The sequence below is a fragment of the Eulemur rufifrons genome, chromosome 28, assembly GCF_041146395.1.
Source record: "Eulemur rufifrons isolate Redbay chromosome 28, OSU_ERuf_1, whole genome shotgun sequence".
NCBI classification, from domain to species: domain Eukaryota; kingdom Metazoa; phylum Chordata; class Mammalia; order Primates; family Lemuridae; genus Eulemur; species Eulemur rufifrons.
In genome coordinates this window covers 41,224,419-41,242,745 of record NC_091010.1, presented here as the reverse complement: position 1 = coordinate 41,242,745, position 18,327 = coordinate 41,224,419, and the positions used below count along the sequence as shown (strand labels likewise).

Sequence of the window (18,327 nt, the reverse complement as noted above, 5' to 3'; positions counted from 1 at the left end):
CTCTTCCCTGTGGGGAAATTTATCAGGAATTAGGTATTCATTAGGGGCTCTACCCAAATTGTGACATTTACAGAGCTGGAGGATCTGTTAAAATGCAGCTCCTGATTCAGAACATGCAGGGTGGGACCTAAGAGTCTGCATTTCTAACAAGCTCCTAGGTGACGCCAATGCTGTTGGCCTGTGTGTCCACTCTTGGCAGTTGGATGCTTCCTACCTGGAGTTGGAATCTAAGTAGAGTGTTGAAAAACCTGGCAGAGCCCAGGCCAGATGTTCCTGCTCTTAGACAGGGTTCCTGCCTTTGCGCCCCCCCCCCCCCACCGTGCGCCTGTGGGATCCTGCCCGTTTGGGGCCCAAGCTCTCCAGCTGCCCCTCCCACCCTGGGAGCTCCCAGCATCCCTGCCCAACCCCAACTCCCCAAGCTTCACTTCATTCAGCCTGTCTTGGTTTCTGAGGATACAAACCAGAAACCCTAAATGACATGGTCTCTGAGCCTCAGTTTTCCAAGCTCTAAAAGAGAGACAGTAATCCCTAGTGAGGATTTATGATATTAAATGATATTCATGATGTTAAAGTGACCAACACAGGCCCTGCCCTGAGGTGCCACCAGTCATCACAGGGTCCTACGTGGGCCTGCCAGGAACCCTCCTGACCCTTCCCTTCCTCCAGCCTCTGCTTAAGACCAGATAAAATGTTGGAATACAAGAGCAAGTGAAGCTATTAAAACTTTCTGCTAAGAGATTGATTCTTCTAATTACCAGTTAATGTCTTCCCTTCTGGGCCTCAGAAGGCCTATTCCCTGTTATTTAAAATGCAAATTGTTTGGACTTTCTCATGTAACTAGCTTAATGTGAAATTCTTCACTTACTAAAATAAATTTTCATTAACTAACCTGTCTGATGGAGTAATTGGCTTTAAGTGGTAATAATATCATTTCTCTTAACTGATTACTACACTCTTAATTTATCCTGTTTTTACTTTCTTGAGAAATGATCATTATTATAATAAGGACTATTTATTAATCTTGTTGATACTAATAAATATTAAGAGCCAATACTTAATGAGTACTTAGGTGTTCCAGGCAATGAGCTAAGCATTTTATGTATTCTATATCATTTAATTCTTATAATACATCCTGTAATGTAAGACCTGCTTGGCTGGGCGCGGTGGCTCACGCCTGTAATCCTAGCACTCTGGGAAGCCAGGGCAGGAGGATTGCTTGAGGTCAGGAGTTCAAGACCAGCCTGAGCAAGAGCAAGACCCCGACTCTACCAAAAATAGAAAGAAATTAGCCGGACAACTAAAACTAGAAGAAATTAGCTGGGCATGGTGGCACGTGCCTATAGTCCCAGCTACTCGGGAGACTGAGGCAGTAGGATCCCTTGAGCCCAGGAGTTTGAGGTTGCTGTGAGCTAGGCTGATGCCACCACACTTTAGCCAGGCAACAGAGGGAGACTCTGTCCCTCCCGCTGCCCCCCCCCAAAATAAGGCCTGCTTATGATTCCCATTTTATTGAAGGGGAAGGTGAGGCACAAAGGAGTTTGGTAACTTGCCCAAGATTAAAAAGCGGTGAAGTTGGAGCTGGTCCAGAGTCCATTCTGATGACCACTGGACATGAGGAATGCTTGCACAAGTGTATAAGGCACTATAGGAGGGTGGTCATTATGATGTTATTTGTAAGATCAAAAACCAAAAAGGAAACAACCAGAATGAATTGGTTAATAGGACCTGGTATATCCTGTGGAATACTAAGCAGCTATAAAATAGCCAAGACAGAGCTACACGAACAGATATGGAAAGAAGCCCAAGATAGATTGCTGGTGAAAAAAGTATATTTACAGGATAATATGTAAAGTATAGGCCCATTTGCATTTTACTCCCCCCACCCCAACAACCAAAAAGCCATATAGATGTCATTGTTTCCATGTAGAAAAAGGTCTGGAAAGCAAGGTATACACCAAATTAACTGTGAGAATAGAATGTGGAAGGGGAAGATTTTCACTTTAAATTTTGATATGCTTCTGTGATATTATGAAATATATATTCGATCACAACTCCTAAAATCCTTGGAATCTTCAAAATGATAAGTATCTTTTTGTATGCTAATGAGTTGACTGATGGCTGGCAGCCCTTAGGTAGCTTCAGGAGGGGCCTGGTCCCCAGAAAGACCGAGGTGTGATTAGCGGGTTGGAATTTACAGTCTCACCTGCCAACCTCCAGGAATAGGAGAAAGGCTGAAGGTCAAGTTGATCACCAATGGCCAATGATTTAATCTGCGTGGCTGTGTAATGAAGCCTCCATAAAAATCCAAAAGGACAGGATTTGGAGAGCTTCAGGATAGTGAAACGTTGGAGGTTCCTGGAGGGTGCCATGCCCATAGGTCACAGGAAAGGTCCTTGCCCCTTCCCCGTCCTTCACCCTGTGCATCTCTTCATCTGTGTCCTTTGTAATATCCTTTATAACATACCAGTAAACATAAGCAAGTCTTGCCCTGTGTTCTGTGAGCTGCTCTAGCAAATTAGTGGAACACTAGGAAAGGAGGGGGCTGATCGGTCAGAAGCACAGGGCTTGCAATCGGCATCAGGAGTGAGGCTCGGTCTCGTGGGACTCGCTCTCGTGGGACTGAGTCCTTGACGTATAATAATGTTCTGTGATCCTAAATGTTTCAAAATGGAGTCATGACAAGTGACTCAGCTTACAGTGAAATTACTGACTCCCCAGAGTGATATAAGCACATGTATGGTGCCTGGAGGTGACAAGATGACACCTGCTGTGGCCAGGCATCCCTAGATCTGGCAAGAAAGTGAAGTCAAAATGCAACTGAAATAATCGCTATGGATACTTCTGTGGAAGGCGTGGCGGCTGCTGAAGCCCTGCTGGGAGAAGAGCAGGGATCTCTGCCCAGCTGCAGTTAGCAAAACTAGGCTGATTGGAACCTGTGTGATCGGATGCTACCTCCAGGCAGATAATGTCAGAATTGACTTGAATTAGAGGACACTCAGCTGATTTTCATTGAGAATTGATGGCTTGCTTGCTGGTGGAGAGCAATCCCGACACATCTGGTCACAGAAGTCTGTGTTGATTGTTGAGTGAGAGAATAGAAAAAAATACTTTGATTTTTTTCCTTATATTTTCAAAACCTCCAAATCAGTTGAAGTTTTTGCAATAAGTACATAATATTTAGGAAATTAATAAAAATAAAACAATTGGTTTTCCTCTATAGAAAAAAAATGCAAGAAGATTCTTCAAACTATGAACTGTTGTCATTTCTGGAGGTCTAGGGAGTAGGTGGAATAAGAAGAGTATCAGGCTGGGCGCGGTGGCTCACGCCTGTAATCCTAGCACTCTGGGAGGCCGAGGCAGGTGGATCGCTCAAGGTCAGGAGTTCGAGACCAGCCTGAGCAAGAGCGAGACCCCGTCTCTACCAAAAATAGAAAGAAATTATATGGACAACTAAAAAAATATATATATATAGAAAAATTCGCCGGGCATGGTGGCGCATGCCTGTAGTCCCAGCTACTCGGGAGGCTGAGGCAGGAGGATCGCTTGAGCCCAGGAGTTTGAGGTTGCTGTGAGCTAGGCTGACGCCACAGCACTCACTCTAGCCTGGGCAACAAAGTGAGACTCTGTCTCAAAAAAAAAAAAAAAAAAAAGAAGAGTATCAATTGCATAAGGAGAGAAGCACAATAAATACACATTTTACAAAAGTTATTTTGCCTTGGTAGGGAGACTTGATGAGAAATCCGCAGAATCTGGTCTTGAGACTCGCAATGGCATTTCCCCTGCAACATTGCTCCTTATTCCCAGTCCCACTGTTATTCAAATGAGCGTGACATTTCATTGCTAAAACGCCCCCTACAGATGGGGTGAATTGTGTCGGGGTTGCAGGACTGCTCATTTCTTCCGCTGGAATCCTTTACTGGGACCTCAACTCCAGAGCCCAACAACCAAACCGAAACAAAAATCCCCCGAGGCCGAAGGGAAGCATAGCCTTTCCGGGCGCACACACAGTTAGTAGTACCCGCAGAACGCTCAAAAAAAACCTAGCTATTAATCCTGGCAAAAGACAAAATTACAACAAATTAGTTATAGATCTAATTGACTCTTATTTGTGATTCATGAATCAGGGCAGCCTCCATTCTACAACATAAAACAGGAGCTCCCACAGAGCAATAGCGAAACAATGGGTTTTTGTAAGGTGGGAACAAGGAAACGGAAAAATAGAAAAAAAAGAAACCTGGTTGGTTAACGTCAGGTTTCTTTAGGTTACTTTATTGTAAGGGTTAAAGCAGAGGGGACTTCCTTATTATGCTGACTCAGGTAGACTGCAATTTTCTGTTTTTAGAAAAACTGGTCTGTTTGGGGATCTATCTGCTTCCTTAAAGTTTCAGTTTGGTTATGTGGCATTTAGCATGAGTGACTCCATTTTTGTTTGGTCTGGTCTGCTGGGGCCTAGTGCAGGAGCTAAGTCCAAAACAATGGCGTCCCATCATTTTTGTTTAACAATCCCAAAGACTTCTGTGAGTCATTTTTTTAAAAAAAGATGAGGTCTTGCTATGATGCCCAGGCTGGAGTGCAGCAGCTAGTCATAGGTGCAATCCTAGCGCACACTACAACCTTGAACTCCTCGGCTCAAGAGATCCTTTTGCCTAAGCCTCCCGAGTAGCTGGGATTATAGACGCATGCCACAGTGCCCATCTGTGAGTCATTTTTATACGAGATGAGGAAATATCAAAAACTAATAGGGGCCAGTTACGTGTGGCAAATGGGATGGAAGATATGCTTCTATATCAATTGAACTTTTTACAGCAAGCCCATGATATTTAAGAAATTAAGGAGAGAACGGGTCAGGGCAGACTTTAACTTTTTCTTTTATTTGTTTTTTTTTTTCCCTCCCCTCCCCCACCCCCCTTTCTCCTAACTTTTTATTTTGTGCTGCTCGGTTTGAATTTTTAAAATCATAGCATATAATGCAGTTATAATTATTTTTATAAAAAAGGAATGATATATTGTATGTATGGTGTTTTTTGAATCCATGGTATTTTTCCTTTTTTTTTGAGACAGAGTCTCAATCTGTTGCCTGGGCTAGAGTGCTGTGGCGTCAGCCTAGATCACAGCAACTTCAAACTCCTGGGCTCAAGCAATCCTCCTGCCTCAGCCTCCTGAGTAGCTGGGACTACAGGCGTGCACCACTGTGCCTGGCTAATATTTTCTATATATTTTTAGTTGTCCAGCTAATTTTTCTATTTTTTTTTTTTTTTTTTTTTTAAGTAGAGACGGGGTCTTGCTCTTGCTCAGGCTGGTCTCGAACTCCTGAGCTCAAACGGTCCGCCCGCCTCGGCCTCCCAGAGTGCTAGGATTACAGGCGTGAGCCACCAAGCCCGGTCTGGATCCATGGTATTTTGGGGATTTTCTTAGACTATGTCTAAGTTGGCACAGTGAAAAACTACATAAAATTTGGCCATTTCTACAATCTTCCAGATTTTTAGACAAGATTATGTTCTGCAGTTAGGGTTGGGTTTTTCAATGTCCAAAGAAAGCCAAATACTAGGAGGAAAGAGTAGGATACAGAAGTCTTCTCCTCTCGGTACCAATGTGTCCAGAACATAGAATATCTATAATGAGGCCCCGGTAGACATGGCATATTAAGGAGTCCATTCTCCAAATAACACTTTTGCTAGGATCTGTAACAACCTAAAGAAAAAGAGAACCACTTTTAGCTAGAACCCCCAAAACAGTCAACTCTCTGGGAGCAGGGGACATCTATATTCATCTGTGCATCCCCAGCCACCAAGCATAGAGCCTGGCCCAGAGCTGGAAGAAGGATGAAGGAAGATTGAGCAGCACGTATAAAACCCAACCACAGTGGAGACTCCCAGACACACGTGGGCTCTGATCTTGATGCCACCGTTTACTAGTTTGTTGGCCTTGGCTGAGTTATTTCCCTTCATGTAACCCATAATTCCACATCCATAAAATGGACATAATTATATCTAGTTTTCAGGGCTTTGGTGAGATTTAATGGGGTGATACATGTACATTGTTTAGCGAAGCGCCTGGTACATGGTTAGCAATTAATAAATGATAGCTCTAAAAATTGTATTTCTCCATCGAATTCCAAGTTTTGAGATGGAGAACAAAAGATTCTTATATCCCCACCACTTCTTGGAAATCACTCCAGAACAAAACAGAAGCAATGAGGAATGGGGAGGGGTGGCTTGCCCCTGTAATCCCAGCAGTTTGGGAGGTGGAGGCGACAGAATTGCTTGGGCCCAGGAGTTCGAGACCAGCCTGGACAGTATGGCAAGGCCCTGTCTCTACAAAAAATAAAATAACATTTAAAAGGTAAAAAAATAAATAAAAACAGAAAATAGTCAGCTGGGCAGGCATGGTGTGAGGACGTGAGTCTGCAGGGTTCCACAACATGCCTGGGTTTGTTCTTTTCCAGTGTCATTTCCAATGGTTTTTTCATTTTAAGATGTGTACTTTCTTTAAAAATATAACTTTTTAAATCCTCTCCTAAAATGAATAAATAAATAAATACAAACAATGAGGAATAAAGCCACAGACTCCATCGTTGATGAAATTATAAAGCCAAACTTCTCCACGTGAGGACAGAAATCAGATGCTGGAGTAGCCCAGCTTAGCAGAGTAGAAGACAGGTAACGATGCAAACATCTAGGGAGGATAAAACTAATGGGAAGGTCTAGAAGACATGGACACCTCAGAAGGCAGGGGTGAAACGAGGTTAGCTGGGGTCTTTACAGAGAGGATTTACACGAATCCTCCAGCAATCAGACAAGACTCCCTCCCTTACCCCAACAGGATGCCAGAGCTGTGTTTTTTGGAAAAACTGAACCTGAGAAGTTCAGGATTTAAGAACACTAAGCTCATGGAGGACAGCAGTGAGGGCATTTGTGACAGCCAGACTGAAAATAGGAGGAGTAGAGGGAAGACTGCTGTCAGTCCAGGAGAGCCCTAATCCCCTCCCCTATGTAGTTCCAAGGACACCTGTGGCTTGGTGTGTCCACCCCTCACAGTAGACTGGAGGATTGTTTTAGAGAAACACTGGGTGACTTGAGATAAAAGACTTAGAATGTTATATTGGATTATTGGCCCCAATTCTTAACTCCTCTGTAATAGAACACATCCTCACTCCTGCCACCGCCTCGTGGCAGGTGGAGTTACTGCTTGACTTTAGGTTCGGCCTTGCTGGCAGACATGAAATGAGCAGAGACTTGAAATGAGCTTGCGTGGTTGGTTTGGTCTCTTGCTCTCCTGCTTTTCACCAGGAGAAGAATATACCATGAGTAGCCACTGGTCTAAGGAGGATGAGAGACATGTGGAGCAGACCTGGACCCAACCTGAGGCCTAGAATGAAGCCCAGAGCTCAGCCCACAGATGGGGGAAGTGAGAAATAAATGCTTGCACTATATGCCATTGAAATGTGGTGGTGGTTTGAAAAAAGCTGACTTAATGCAGATACTGACTTTATGGAGGTCCTCTTCAAAAGAAAAGTTGGCTCCCTACCCTTTTACTATACAGCGAAGCCCACCAATTGACAAGCAGCTCATACCCCCACAGAGCTGGCAGTCAGCTTTTTAGTGCATTACTTTTTTTTTTTTTTTAAGAGACAGGGTCTTGCTATGTTCTCCAAGCTGGAGTGCAGTTGTGCAATGGCTACTCACAGGTGTAATCATAGCATACTGCGACCTTGAACTCTTGGCCTTAAGCGATCCTCCTGCCTCAGCCTCCTAAGTAGCTGGGATTACAGATGCACACCACCATGCCCAGCCTTTTTAGTGCATTACTCTTAAATATGAAAGGACAGCCAAGGGTCATCAGGCACTCAAGGGCAGAATGGTAAGCCAAGGATGAGGACAGGAGGCTATTGCTATATGGAAAAAAAAAAAAAAAAAAAAAAAAAAAAGGGACGGAAAATGTGGAGAATAATGAAGAAAAAGCTCTTAGAAATTTATAATGAATGGCCAAAATGAAAACTGCAATAGAAGGTTGGGAAGTAAAAGCCAAATAGTTCTTGATAAAAGAGTTGGATCATAGGAAGGAGAAGATAAGAAGATCAGAGTATCAGTTCAGGAAATTCAACATCTGACTAAGAGGAATTGCAGAAAAAGAGAAGAGGTAAAACAAAGGGGAGGAATTATCAGGGAATATAATTCAGGAAAGTTTCCTAGAAACAAAAGGCATGAGTTGGCACGGTGGCGCGGTGGCTCATGCCTGTAATCCTAGCACTCTGGGAAGCTGAAGTAAGAGGATCGCTTGAGCTCAGGAGTTCGAGATCAGCCTGAGAAAGAGCGAGACCCCGTCTCTACTAAAAATAGAAAGAAATTAGCTGGACAACTAAAAACATATAGAAAAAATTAGCCGGGCATGGTGGTGCATGCTGTAGTCCCAGCTACTCGGGAGGCTGAGGCAGGAGGATTGCTTGAGCCCAGGAGTTTGAGGTTGCTGTGAGCTAGGCTGACGCCACGGCACTCTAGCCCGGGCAACAGAGACTCTGTCTCAAAAAAAAAAAAAAAAAAGAATGAAAAAACAAACACCATATGTGCCCTCTAATCTAACCAATGGTCACATAATCACACAGAGGAAAGTAAAAGTCATTGGAAATCAGGCAGCGGGAGAGGTGACGGGGAGAAGGGCAAAAACCCACCTAATGGGTACAATGAACACTATTTGGGTGATGGACACATTTATAGCCCATGTAACAAAAACATGTACTTCCTTAATATTTTGAAATTAAAAAAAAAATCATCCTAGAGACTATGAGGGAACCAGTTGTTAAATTGTATTTGGTAAAAATGATAGATGTAGCTCTATTAATGAATGAAAATTATTTAGTAATGTGTTTTTAAAAAGATACATCATTTTAGGACATTAAGAACTCATGCTTAAGATGGTAAATTTTATATTTGTGTGTGTGTGAGTGTTTTAAAAAATAATCCATTTTGGATTTTTTTTTCCCCCCCTGAGAAACAGCCTTACTCTGTCTTGACTATAGTGCAGTGGTGGCATCACAGCTCACTGCAACCTCAAACTTTTGGGCTCAAGGGATGCTCCTGCCTCAGCCTCCCTAGGTATCTGGAACTACAGGCATGCACCACCATGCCCAGCTAATTTTTGTATTTTTTGTAGAGAACTGGGGGTCTCATGCTTGCTCAGGCTGGTCTCGAACTCCTGGGCTCAAGTGATCCTCCCACCTTGGCTGCCCAGAGTGGTAGGATTACAGGTGTGAGCCACTGCGCCCAGCCACGATAAATATCTTGATCTTAAAAGGAATGCTTTTTTACCTGCATCATAAAATGTTTATCATACCTCTAGCATATGCTGGTGCTGCTCTTGTGTGGGGATAAAGTAGTAAACAAAAGTAAAAAATTGCCACCCCTATGGATCTTACATTCTTGCGGTGACAATAACATCATATGGTGAAGTAAGATCTGTTGTGCACTTTTAAGACTCTATCAAAGCGGGTTTTGTCACTTTATCCCAGGGCTCAGCACAGTACGTGGTGCATATTTAGGTCAACAAACATTAGAGTTGTGTATGTTGTTGACGTACAGTGAACTGTTTTCAGTAAAATGCTTAAATCCACATAGACTTGACCAGAATGATGGTCTGCCTTTGTTGTTTGCCCACAAGGCTTCTACAGGTATTCAGTTGCAAACCTTTTCCCTGCCCCTTGCTTAGGATTATTGTTCCAGGAAGGCAATTAAGACATTCCACCATTCTTACCATTTCTAATGGTAATGCAGGGTGACAGGTAGCAGAGAAGAAGCAATTTCAAGATTCTAGTGGACAGAAGAAAAGTTATGGGCAAATAAACCCCTACTATGCGTTTAAATGGATACAGATTTACTTAGTTTCTCTGTATATCACACTCTGTCCTAGAATGTTACCTAACTTAATCCTCACAATAAACCAGGAAATATGTTTTATAATCTTCATTTTACTGATGAGGAAACTGAGGGTCTGAGATAATATTTACTTGTCCTTCAAGTATCGGCTAGAATATGTATCCAGGACTGTTCAACTCTGTGCCGTTTCTCCTCTCCTAGTCTGTCTCTCAACTGGGGGTAATGAAATGATGTAGAACCAACACAATCCCCATGGATGGAAGGGCTTTTGATTTACTCATTCTAGTTTTTTTTGGAGACAGAGTCTTGCTCTGTCACCCAGGCTAGAGTGCAGTGGCATCATCATAGCTCACTGCAACCTCCAACTCCTGGGCTCAAGCATTCTCCTGCCTCAGCCTCCTGAGTAGCTGGGACTACAGGAACGCACCACTATGCCCAGCTAATTTTCTATTTTTTGTAGAGACGGGTCTCACTCTTTCTCAGGCTGGTCTCGAACTCCTGAGCTCAAGCAAACGTCTTCCCTCTGCCTCCCAGAGTGCTAGGATTACAGGCGTGAGCCACTGGGCCTGGCCCATTCTAGAAGATTCTAATCTTCTTAGAGTTCTTAATATCTCAGAAGTAGCAATTTGTGTTCTTAACCCACTGGAATATACTTTATTCAAGTTGTATAAGATCACTCACAGATCTTGTCTAATTGGTTGTCTAATCATACTCAGTCCAAGAGACTCTGAGGGTGGATAAGGGGGAATACATTTTAATCATTAGAACATACTTGGAATTTAGGCTAGCCTGCTTACAGATTATTTTTTAAAGTCTTACCAATATCTTGTTAACTGTGATTTAAAAAGAATTATGTCCCATTCCAAGAGGACATGAGGCTAAAAAAATTAAAAATTATGTAGGTACAGAATTAATTATGTTTTGGGATTTGTTCAACAGACAAAGTACACCTAGAGAACATAAAAATTCTTTATTCAACCTAATCCAGCCAGTATTGAGATAGTCTGCTATATTAAAAATAAGACGTTTAAAAAAAAAAAAAAAATCACAGCAGAGTTAGCAAGGCAGTGACTAATTAAGTCACTAGTTTAATTTTATATTCTTCACAGTCATTTGATAATCATGTAATGATAAACAATATTTTCAGCCACTTTGCATGGAGATAAGTTAACTTCTGCAAAGAACAGAATTCTACTAGTCATCATTGAATCTTATAAAAGAGGCTTAAAACATTAATGTTTGTAGAAATAACACAGTAGAGCAATATGAAAATAAACTGGAAAACAAAATAACCCACCCACCCCAAAAGTCTACATCATCTCATTAATTTGTCCCCTAATTCCTTTCTTTTTTTTTTTTTTTTTTTTTTTTGAGACAGAGTCTCACTTTGTTGCCCAGGCTAGAGTGAGTGCCGTGGCATCAGCTCACAGCAACCTCAAACTCCTGAGCTCAAGGGATCCTCCTGTCTCAGCCTCCCGAGTAGCTGGGACTACAGGCATGCACCACCATGCCCGGCTAATTTTTTCTATATATATTTTTAGCTGTCCATATAATTTCTTTCTATTTTTAGTAGAGATGGGGTCTCGCTCTTGCTCAGGCTGGTCTCGAACTCCTGAGCTCAAACGATCCGCCCACCTCGGCCTCCCAGAGTGCTAGGATTACAGGCGTGAGCCACCGCGCCCGGCCTCCCTAATTCCTTTCTTTTACCTTTTCATTCACTTTTCCCAGAGTGCAAACAGACTATTTAGCGATTAAGAAACAGCTACTGCTTTGTAGAGGCCATTTTGGACCTAAAGTGCCTCTGTTCCTTTAATTTCTCAGTTAATCCTAGAAATAGTCTTCTGTGTTAAGTATTATTTGCATTTCAGAGATGAAGAAAATTGTAGCTGAGAGAAAGTTAAGTCACTTGGCCAAAGTCATATGTAGAGTTATTATTAAAAGCTGAATTACAATTTGAACCCAGGTCCATCCAACTTTAAGTCTGCCTGTGCTCTTTCATTGCTTCACGGTTAGGCAGGCCGCCTTCCTGGAAAGACTGGCACGTGGTGTATCTTGAGCTAAGGCTCTTTAGATTTAAAAGTGTTCACTTCCAGGGCTAGAGGCCACTCTGGTCCCCAGGCACTTGCAGTTCCCTCCCCCACAGCCCTAGAAGTCCCTCCCTCTCCCCAGGCCTCATGAGACCTGATGCCAGTAAACGCAAGCAGCTACTCCCAACCTTGGGCATTTAAAATAGTAAATAGGGAACTGTGTGCTTGCATAACTTTAGTAAAGGCTGCCTAAAAGCTGTCCTATATGACAAAATGATGCAGGAAATGTCTATTTAATATACCTTTTCACATTAAACATTAAAGAAAAGCCAATATATTTTATAATTACAGCTATATAATCTAAGTTATTTTTATATATAATCATACTTTATATTTCTCCTTCAGAACTGTAGCCGTGTTCTTAAAAAGGCTGTCAGCTAAATCTTCCCTTTCTCCCCGAATAACACAACTTTGAATGTTCAACAGCCAGCCATTCACATAAACATGTTATAGCTCAAAATTAAGACATTCATAATATATTAATAGAAAGGTACCAACCTTTAATTACTGAAGTTAACATACAGTATTGCAATCTAACATAGCTCAATCTGTATTTGCTACAATCCTAAAGTGGCCACTTATCAGTAGGGGGAAACATTTACTATTGTCATGCATTAGATACTGTGAACAAGAAAATAAAAAGGGTTTTTGGACATATCTTTTTAAAATTTTAACTTTAAATAACTGCAAGACCATTTGGATTGCTCAACATTAAAATGGCCACTCTATTGATAATGGCTTAAAATAAATAATTGCTTTTGAAAAATGTATACAAAACTAGTTAAACAGTGATTATTAAGGTGCTAGCCTCATCAATATGACAAGCAATTAAAATCTAAAAATATTAGTATTGGTTTTCTATAATAAACCGACAAGCTAAAAACAATGACTTCAGTATTTACTCAAGACTTCTTGTATTTATAATTTTCTCCTCATTGACTGATATAAAAACAAAGAGCTCAAGGCCTCACCTTGGTTTATTCACTGCTGGTTTTCTACCTGCTAAAACTAGACTGTAAACTCTGTAAGAGCTGGGACCAAGTCTGTCTTGTTCACCACTGTCTCCCACAGCACTCTGCATGGTGCCTGGGCAGACAGGAAGTGATCAACAAATATCTGAATAACTGAATCAGAGGAAGAGGAGAGTAAAATAACTTTATTTATTAATTTTTTTTTTGCAAATTGTTCTCTGCTCAAACTACTATAAACTGGCAGCTCTAATTTCTAGAAATATGGATTTAAAAACCCTACTCCAGAGATGGAAGGACCTGATGAGACTGAGACACACACACACCACCCACCCACGCACACACAGTAATCAAGACTGCATGGGCCAAAATTATGTTATGAACTATGAGATGTCAATATTATATAAATAAAATTTAATAGTGAAAAAGTGATCTGGAAGCCCTGTGAATTTTCACCCTACACATTTTGGAGGACATCACACGGTTTAAGGAAAACACAACAAAATCTCATTTGTTCAGGTATTCACTTGAATGTTTACATGCATTTTTGGTTTGTTATTCATTTATAACCAATTAGTTTACATTTCCTCATATTAACATATGCTCCTGTTTAGTATGTAATCAAATTATGCCAGTGAGAAAAATCCTCATAGTACCTTGAGTTGCTGATGCTAAGAAAACATTGAACATGAACAAAAGAGGCATTTGAATAAAACAGCATGTGCATTTTTTAATATTTGCACAGTTTGACCTTTACATTTCTGTCTGGAGGAAATATGAACAAAACCCAGGTTTACCATGCTAAGATAATGGTTCAGATGGCTGCCATAAAAGAAGTACGTACAAAACAATGAGAACAAATCACATCCTTAGGTTCCGTGATTACTGAAACAATTTCCCCTGCGCTAAGTGCTTTATTACATTTCTTAAAAAATATAGGAGCAGCAGCTTATCACAAGTCTCCACAAGTGCATTAATGATGGAACCAAAACAAGACAACAGATTCATAAGTATGAGAAGACTGAAGAACTAGAAGTCACAGTTTTATGCTTCTTCTTGCTCTGGATAATTTAGAATTTTGCGGTGTGCCTGACGTAAATATTGCTGCTGTTTGAAGTAAACTTTAAATGCTCCTTTTATGGCAACAAAAGCAATTCCACCCTAAAATAAAAAGGAAAATTAGCTTTTTTATAATGCAGGTTAGAGAAACATAATAATAAAAAGAATTTTGCTTAGATCACAAAGACATAGGCTTTGGTGGTAAACTAATTCAGATGACGGCAAATGAAACAGTTTTCTTGTCCTACTAGGAGGTGAGACAGGGAGAGAGGTAGATACTATAGGTAACAGAGGACAGAGATGGCTTCCCTGTTAGTCTATCTGAGTAATCTTCCTTCTACTTAGCTCTACATCCATTCTGATACAGAAAGGAGAATGTTAGGGCACTATGTGCAGACTGCCACCACAGGAGAAAAGTGGGAATAATAACAGCAAACAACTTGAGTACTTACTAGATGCTACTATATATTTCATTTAATCCTGAGGTAGTCTACCATTATCATCTCCATACTAGCGGCACAGAAAAGTCCAGAAATTTGATTTAATTGGTCGAATTTGAACCAGGCAGTCCGACCTTAGAGCAGAAGCTCTTCACCAAAATCCCAGTGGCAAGACAGATGGGTGTGACAATTCATGCATGTTCCAGAAGAGAAATCACCCACAGCTTTGTTCTAGAAGACCAGAACTGTTGTGCTGGTCCCTCCCCTTTTTATTTTCACTCAAGCTATGACAGTGGGGATCAAATACAGGCTTAAGGCACAGAACCCACAGACTGAATAGTTACACAGTCCTCCACCTTTTTAAAACAAATACAGTTCATTCTCTTTTGCATGTCACTTGAAGAAAATAATATCAAAGCCATCTTACCAAGATTGTCCTTTGTAAATTAGAGTTAACACTACTGAACATCAATTTACCAACTATTGTTGCAATAGTAGGAAAGACAAGGGCTCCACACAAAATTCGGGTAGCAGAGACATGATCTGCCAAAGGATTAGCCTCAGCTGGAATTCGAGGAACAGGACAACCAATTCCTAAAGAAAAAATGAAGTGCATTAGTGCTAATAAATAAGAAGAGCTAGAATATCTTCAAACATTTCTTAAAAAGCATGTTATGGTTTTTCTACAAGATCAATCTGGCATGCACTTTATGACCACAATTCAGGGCCTTACCTGGAAATATACTATTCAAAATTTGTAGTTTATTTGAGTATTTGCGCCATAGTCTAAGCACATAGTCCTCCCAGCGAATCATCTTGCCTAATATCAGCATGACAGGAATAGTAGGAAGTCCAATTAAAAGAAATAAAGGATCAGCTCTCTCCATAACATCCAGACCTTCTTTATGGCCTACAACCTGTGAAACAGATAGCATTTGCTAGAATCATTTCCTTAGCTGATGAAATGTTGCATGTTTGAGCTCAGTTCATTTTCAAAAAATGTTTTCAAAAGAATATAGAAATTAAAAGTTTTAAAAATAAGCTGGAAAGCTATCAGTCCTGATTTATTCTTAAGAAATGTCACTCATTCAAGGAAAAAGCAAAGTTCCCAAGCTATTTCTTTTTCTTTTCTTTTTTTTTTTTGAGACACAGTCTGTTGCCTGGGCTAGAGTGCCGTGGCATCAGCCTAGCTCACAGCAACCTCAAACTCCTAGGCTCAAGCAATCCTCCTGCCTCAGCCTCCGGAGTAGCTGGGACTACAGGCATGTGTTATCATCCCTGGCTCGTTTTTCTATTTTTTGTAGAGATGGAGTCATACTCTTGTTCAGGCTGGTCTTGACTCCTGGTCTCGAGTGACCCTCCCTCCTCATCCTCCCAAAGTGCTAGGGTTACAGATGTGAGCCACTGCACCCGGATCTAATACTCTAAAATCACAAACACTATGCACCTACTATCATAGCTAGTCTCTCTCATTTCTTGACTAAAAAAAGAAACCTTTTCAAGTGAGACAATACCTGTGAAGGTGATTTCTAAATGGTAACAATTATATATGTATTATAATTTTTGTTTCGTTGCTTCTATTATTTCTTCTACTCTACCAATCCAAACTATTTCCTTCAAGGGTCAGGTCAAGACTTAGTTTTCTCGTAATTTCAAATGATCTTTCACTTTTACTGAATTAAAATACTATGTACTCTTCTGCACTCACTTCACATTTATTTATATAACCTTGTAACTGTTCTCCCGTTGTTTCAATTATGTACACCTTGTCTTAGACTAAATCCCTTGAAGCTGGGGATCAAGGTTTTTCAATTTATTTGTGTTTTACAAGACCACAGCTCAGTGTTAACTTTTTAAACAAATCACACCAATATGTTTCAAAAAGCCAAAATATAGCTGGTAGCCCTTTTTAGAGGATACAATCTATATTTCTTAATGGGCTCCTGTTTTTAAAATGCCCATTATAAAAAAAAAAAAAATTTTTTTAAACATTGTGCCAGCCTTAAAACTTTTCCTCTAAAGGAGTCATCCCACTTCTTATGATTAATAAGGTCTTAAAAGAAAAAGAAATCACTCAATCTTGGGGGGGCCTTAAGTTTCCTCATTTGCAAAAAATATGTATCTGTATCTTTGTATATTAAATAATGTATAATCTGCTCTAAGTTTCTATGTCTTTGTCAGTCCTAGTAAATTGTCCTGAAGCTCCCTGATCTGATGATGTACTTATAACTCATTATTAGACAGTTCACATAAAAAAAGTCAATTTATGAAAGCCTTTTAGGTGTTCATTTCTGTGTAGATGCTATAACAGGGAATACAGTAAAGTATAAAACAGACTTTACTTTCAAGGATTACCTTCTAACAGGAAAAGTAAGGCCTTTATAGGAAATATAGGAAAAGTTAAATATGTAATCTATATACAATAAGAAGTGTCACTTGGTCAGCATAAGATTAGCTGCCATTTGAGGAGTAAAAATGCCACCAATATAGAGGAAGAAGAAATCAGAGCAGGTAGGCAGTTGTCTGTTGAGTTTTATGGAGAAAAACTAGCTAAGTCTGGAAGAAGGGTTTAGATCTGGATAAGTAAATAGAAGACTGGAAGAGCAGTTATTAGGCAGAGAGGATGACATAAGCCAAAGGACAAGGAAAAAACTAAACAACATAAGGATGAGTTGAGGGAGACAGTCCAATAGGCCTTAAAGTAGAATGAAGTATGATTGTGGAATACCTTGCACATCAAATCAGGCTAAGGAAATGGAATCTTTTTTAAGTCAGTGTTTCTCAACTTTTATTCACTATATACTCATAACAAATGATGTTTTACTATTTGGAACTCATTCCAGCAACTATATCCAGGTTTTTGGGTGTCATTAACATTTTATAAAATTGTCTCACAATACTTTGTCTCACCATGACTATTAATAAAGCAAACCATAAAGGTACCTACTATGGAGTCTGGCATTGATAGATCATATACAATTTCTAGAATATTAGATGTAACTCCCTCCAAGCCCTTTTCTTCCATGCATACTCTAATTTACATTAAAGAAAAGTAAATGATTTACAAACCTAAGTGTGTTAATTACTACTGAATTTTTTAGGAAATGCTTAGCCCATCTAGATGCTGTTCTTGGTAATGGAAATGTTAAGTTTGGGAATAAGATGTTGAAGGTATTATTTTAGGAGGATTCATTTGGAAGGACAGATTGAAAGAAGAAAATAAAGTCAGAGAAACCAATCAAGAGCCTCCTCTAGCCATCCAGGTAGAAGTCAGGTAGTAAAGATTATGTAAAGGAAGCCAGAGACGCAAGACATGCCAAAATGGAAAAATTGCCTGGACTTGGTCAGTGGACTGGACATAGGGCTATAAAATAGAAAGAGTCCAGTGTAGTTCTAAAAATGTAGAATATAAATTAAGTGGATGGGAAAATAGTAGGAATCAAAGATACAGAGAAATTATGATGGGGAATAAATTTAGGTTTCAAATGGAAGAAAAGCCAAGTTTGATTTCAATAATATTGAGTATAAAGTCACAAGAGGTCATTCAAGGAGAAGGGTCAAGCTGCAATTAATTACAGGACTGGATTTGAGAAAAGAGCAGGGTGACAGACAGGTCTGAGCACAAAAAGAACAGAGATGATAGCTGGAAATCTTTAAGAGGTACAAAAAGAGAAGAGTCAAGGGGTGGGACTAAATCTTGAAATTTAAGTCTCTCTAATCTTCATCAACAGCTATTGATTGTAACACTGTCCATCTAACAAAAGACTGGTTAGTGAACTGCTATAATTCTATACATAGAATGCTATGCAGATTTCTGCATACTTATATGAAACAATCTAAGATTCTCTAGGAAAAAAGAGCTATGCAGCTATAGTATGCTTCTTTTTGGGTAAATTAAAAACGT

General features: G+C 40.2%; 1 protein-coding gene across 1 annotated transcript in view; it reads right to left on the bottom strand.

Moving 5' to 3' along the window:
- Nucleotides 1-13,149: 13,149 nt before the first annotated feature.
- MARCHF5 (membrane associated ring-CH-type finger 5) overlaps nucleotides 13,150-18,327 on the bottom strand; it is a 42,899-nt gene continuing 37,721 nt past the window's right edge. Inside the window, exons 4-6 of the mRNA XM_069460211.1 lie at nucleotides 15,157-15,340; nucleotides 14,851-15,017; nucleotides 13,150-14,085 (exon numbers count right to left, since the gene is read on the bottom strand). Coding sequence (XP_069316312.1) covers nucleotides 13,969-14,085; nucleotides 14,851-15,017; nucleotides 15,157-15,340 — 468 coding nt within the window. The 3' untranslated portion in view covers nucleotides 13,150-13,968. The remainder of the gene's footprint in view (nucleotides 14,086-14,850; nucleotides 15,018-15,156; nucleotides 15,341-18,327) is intronic.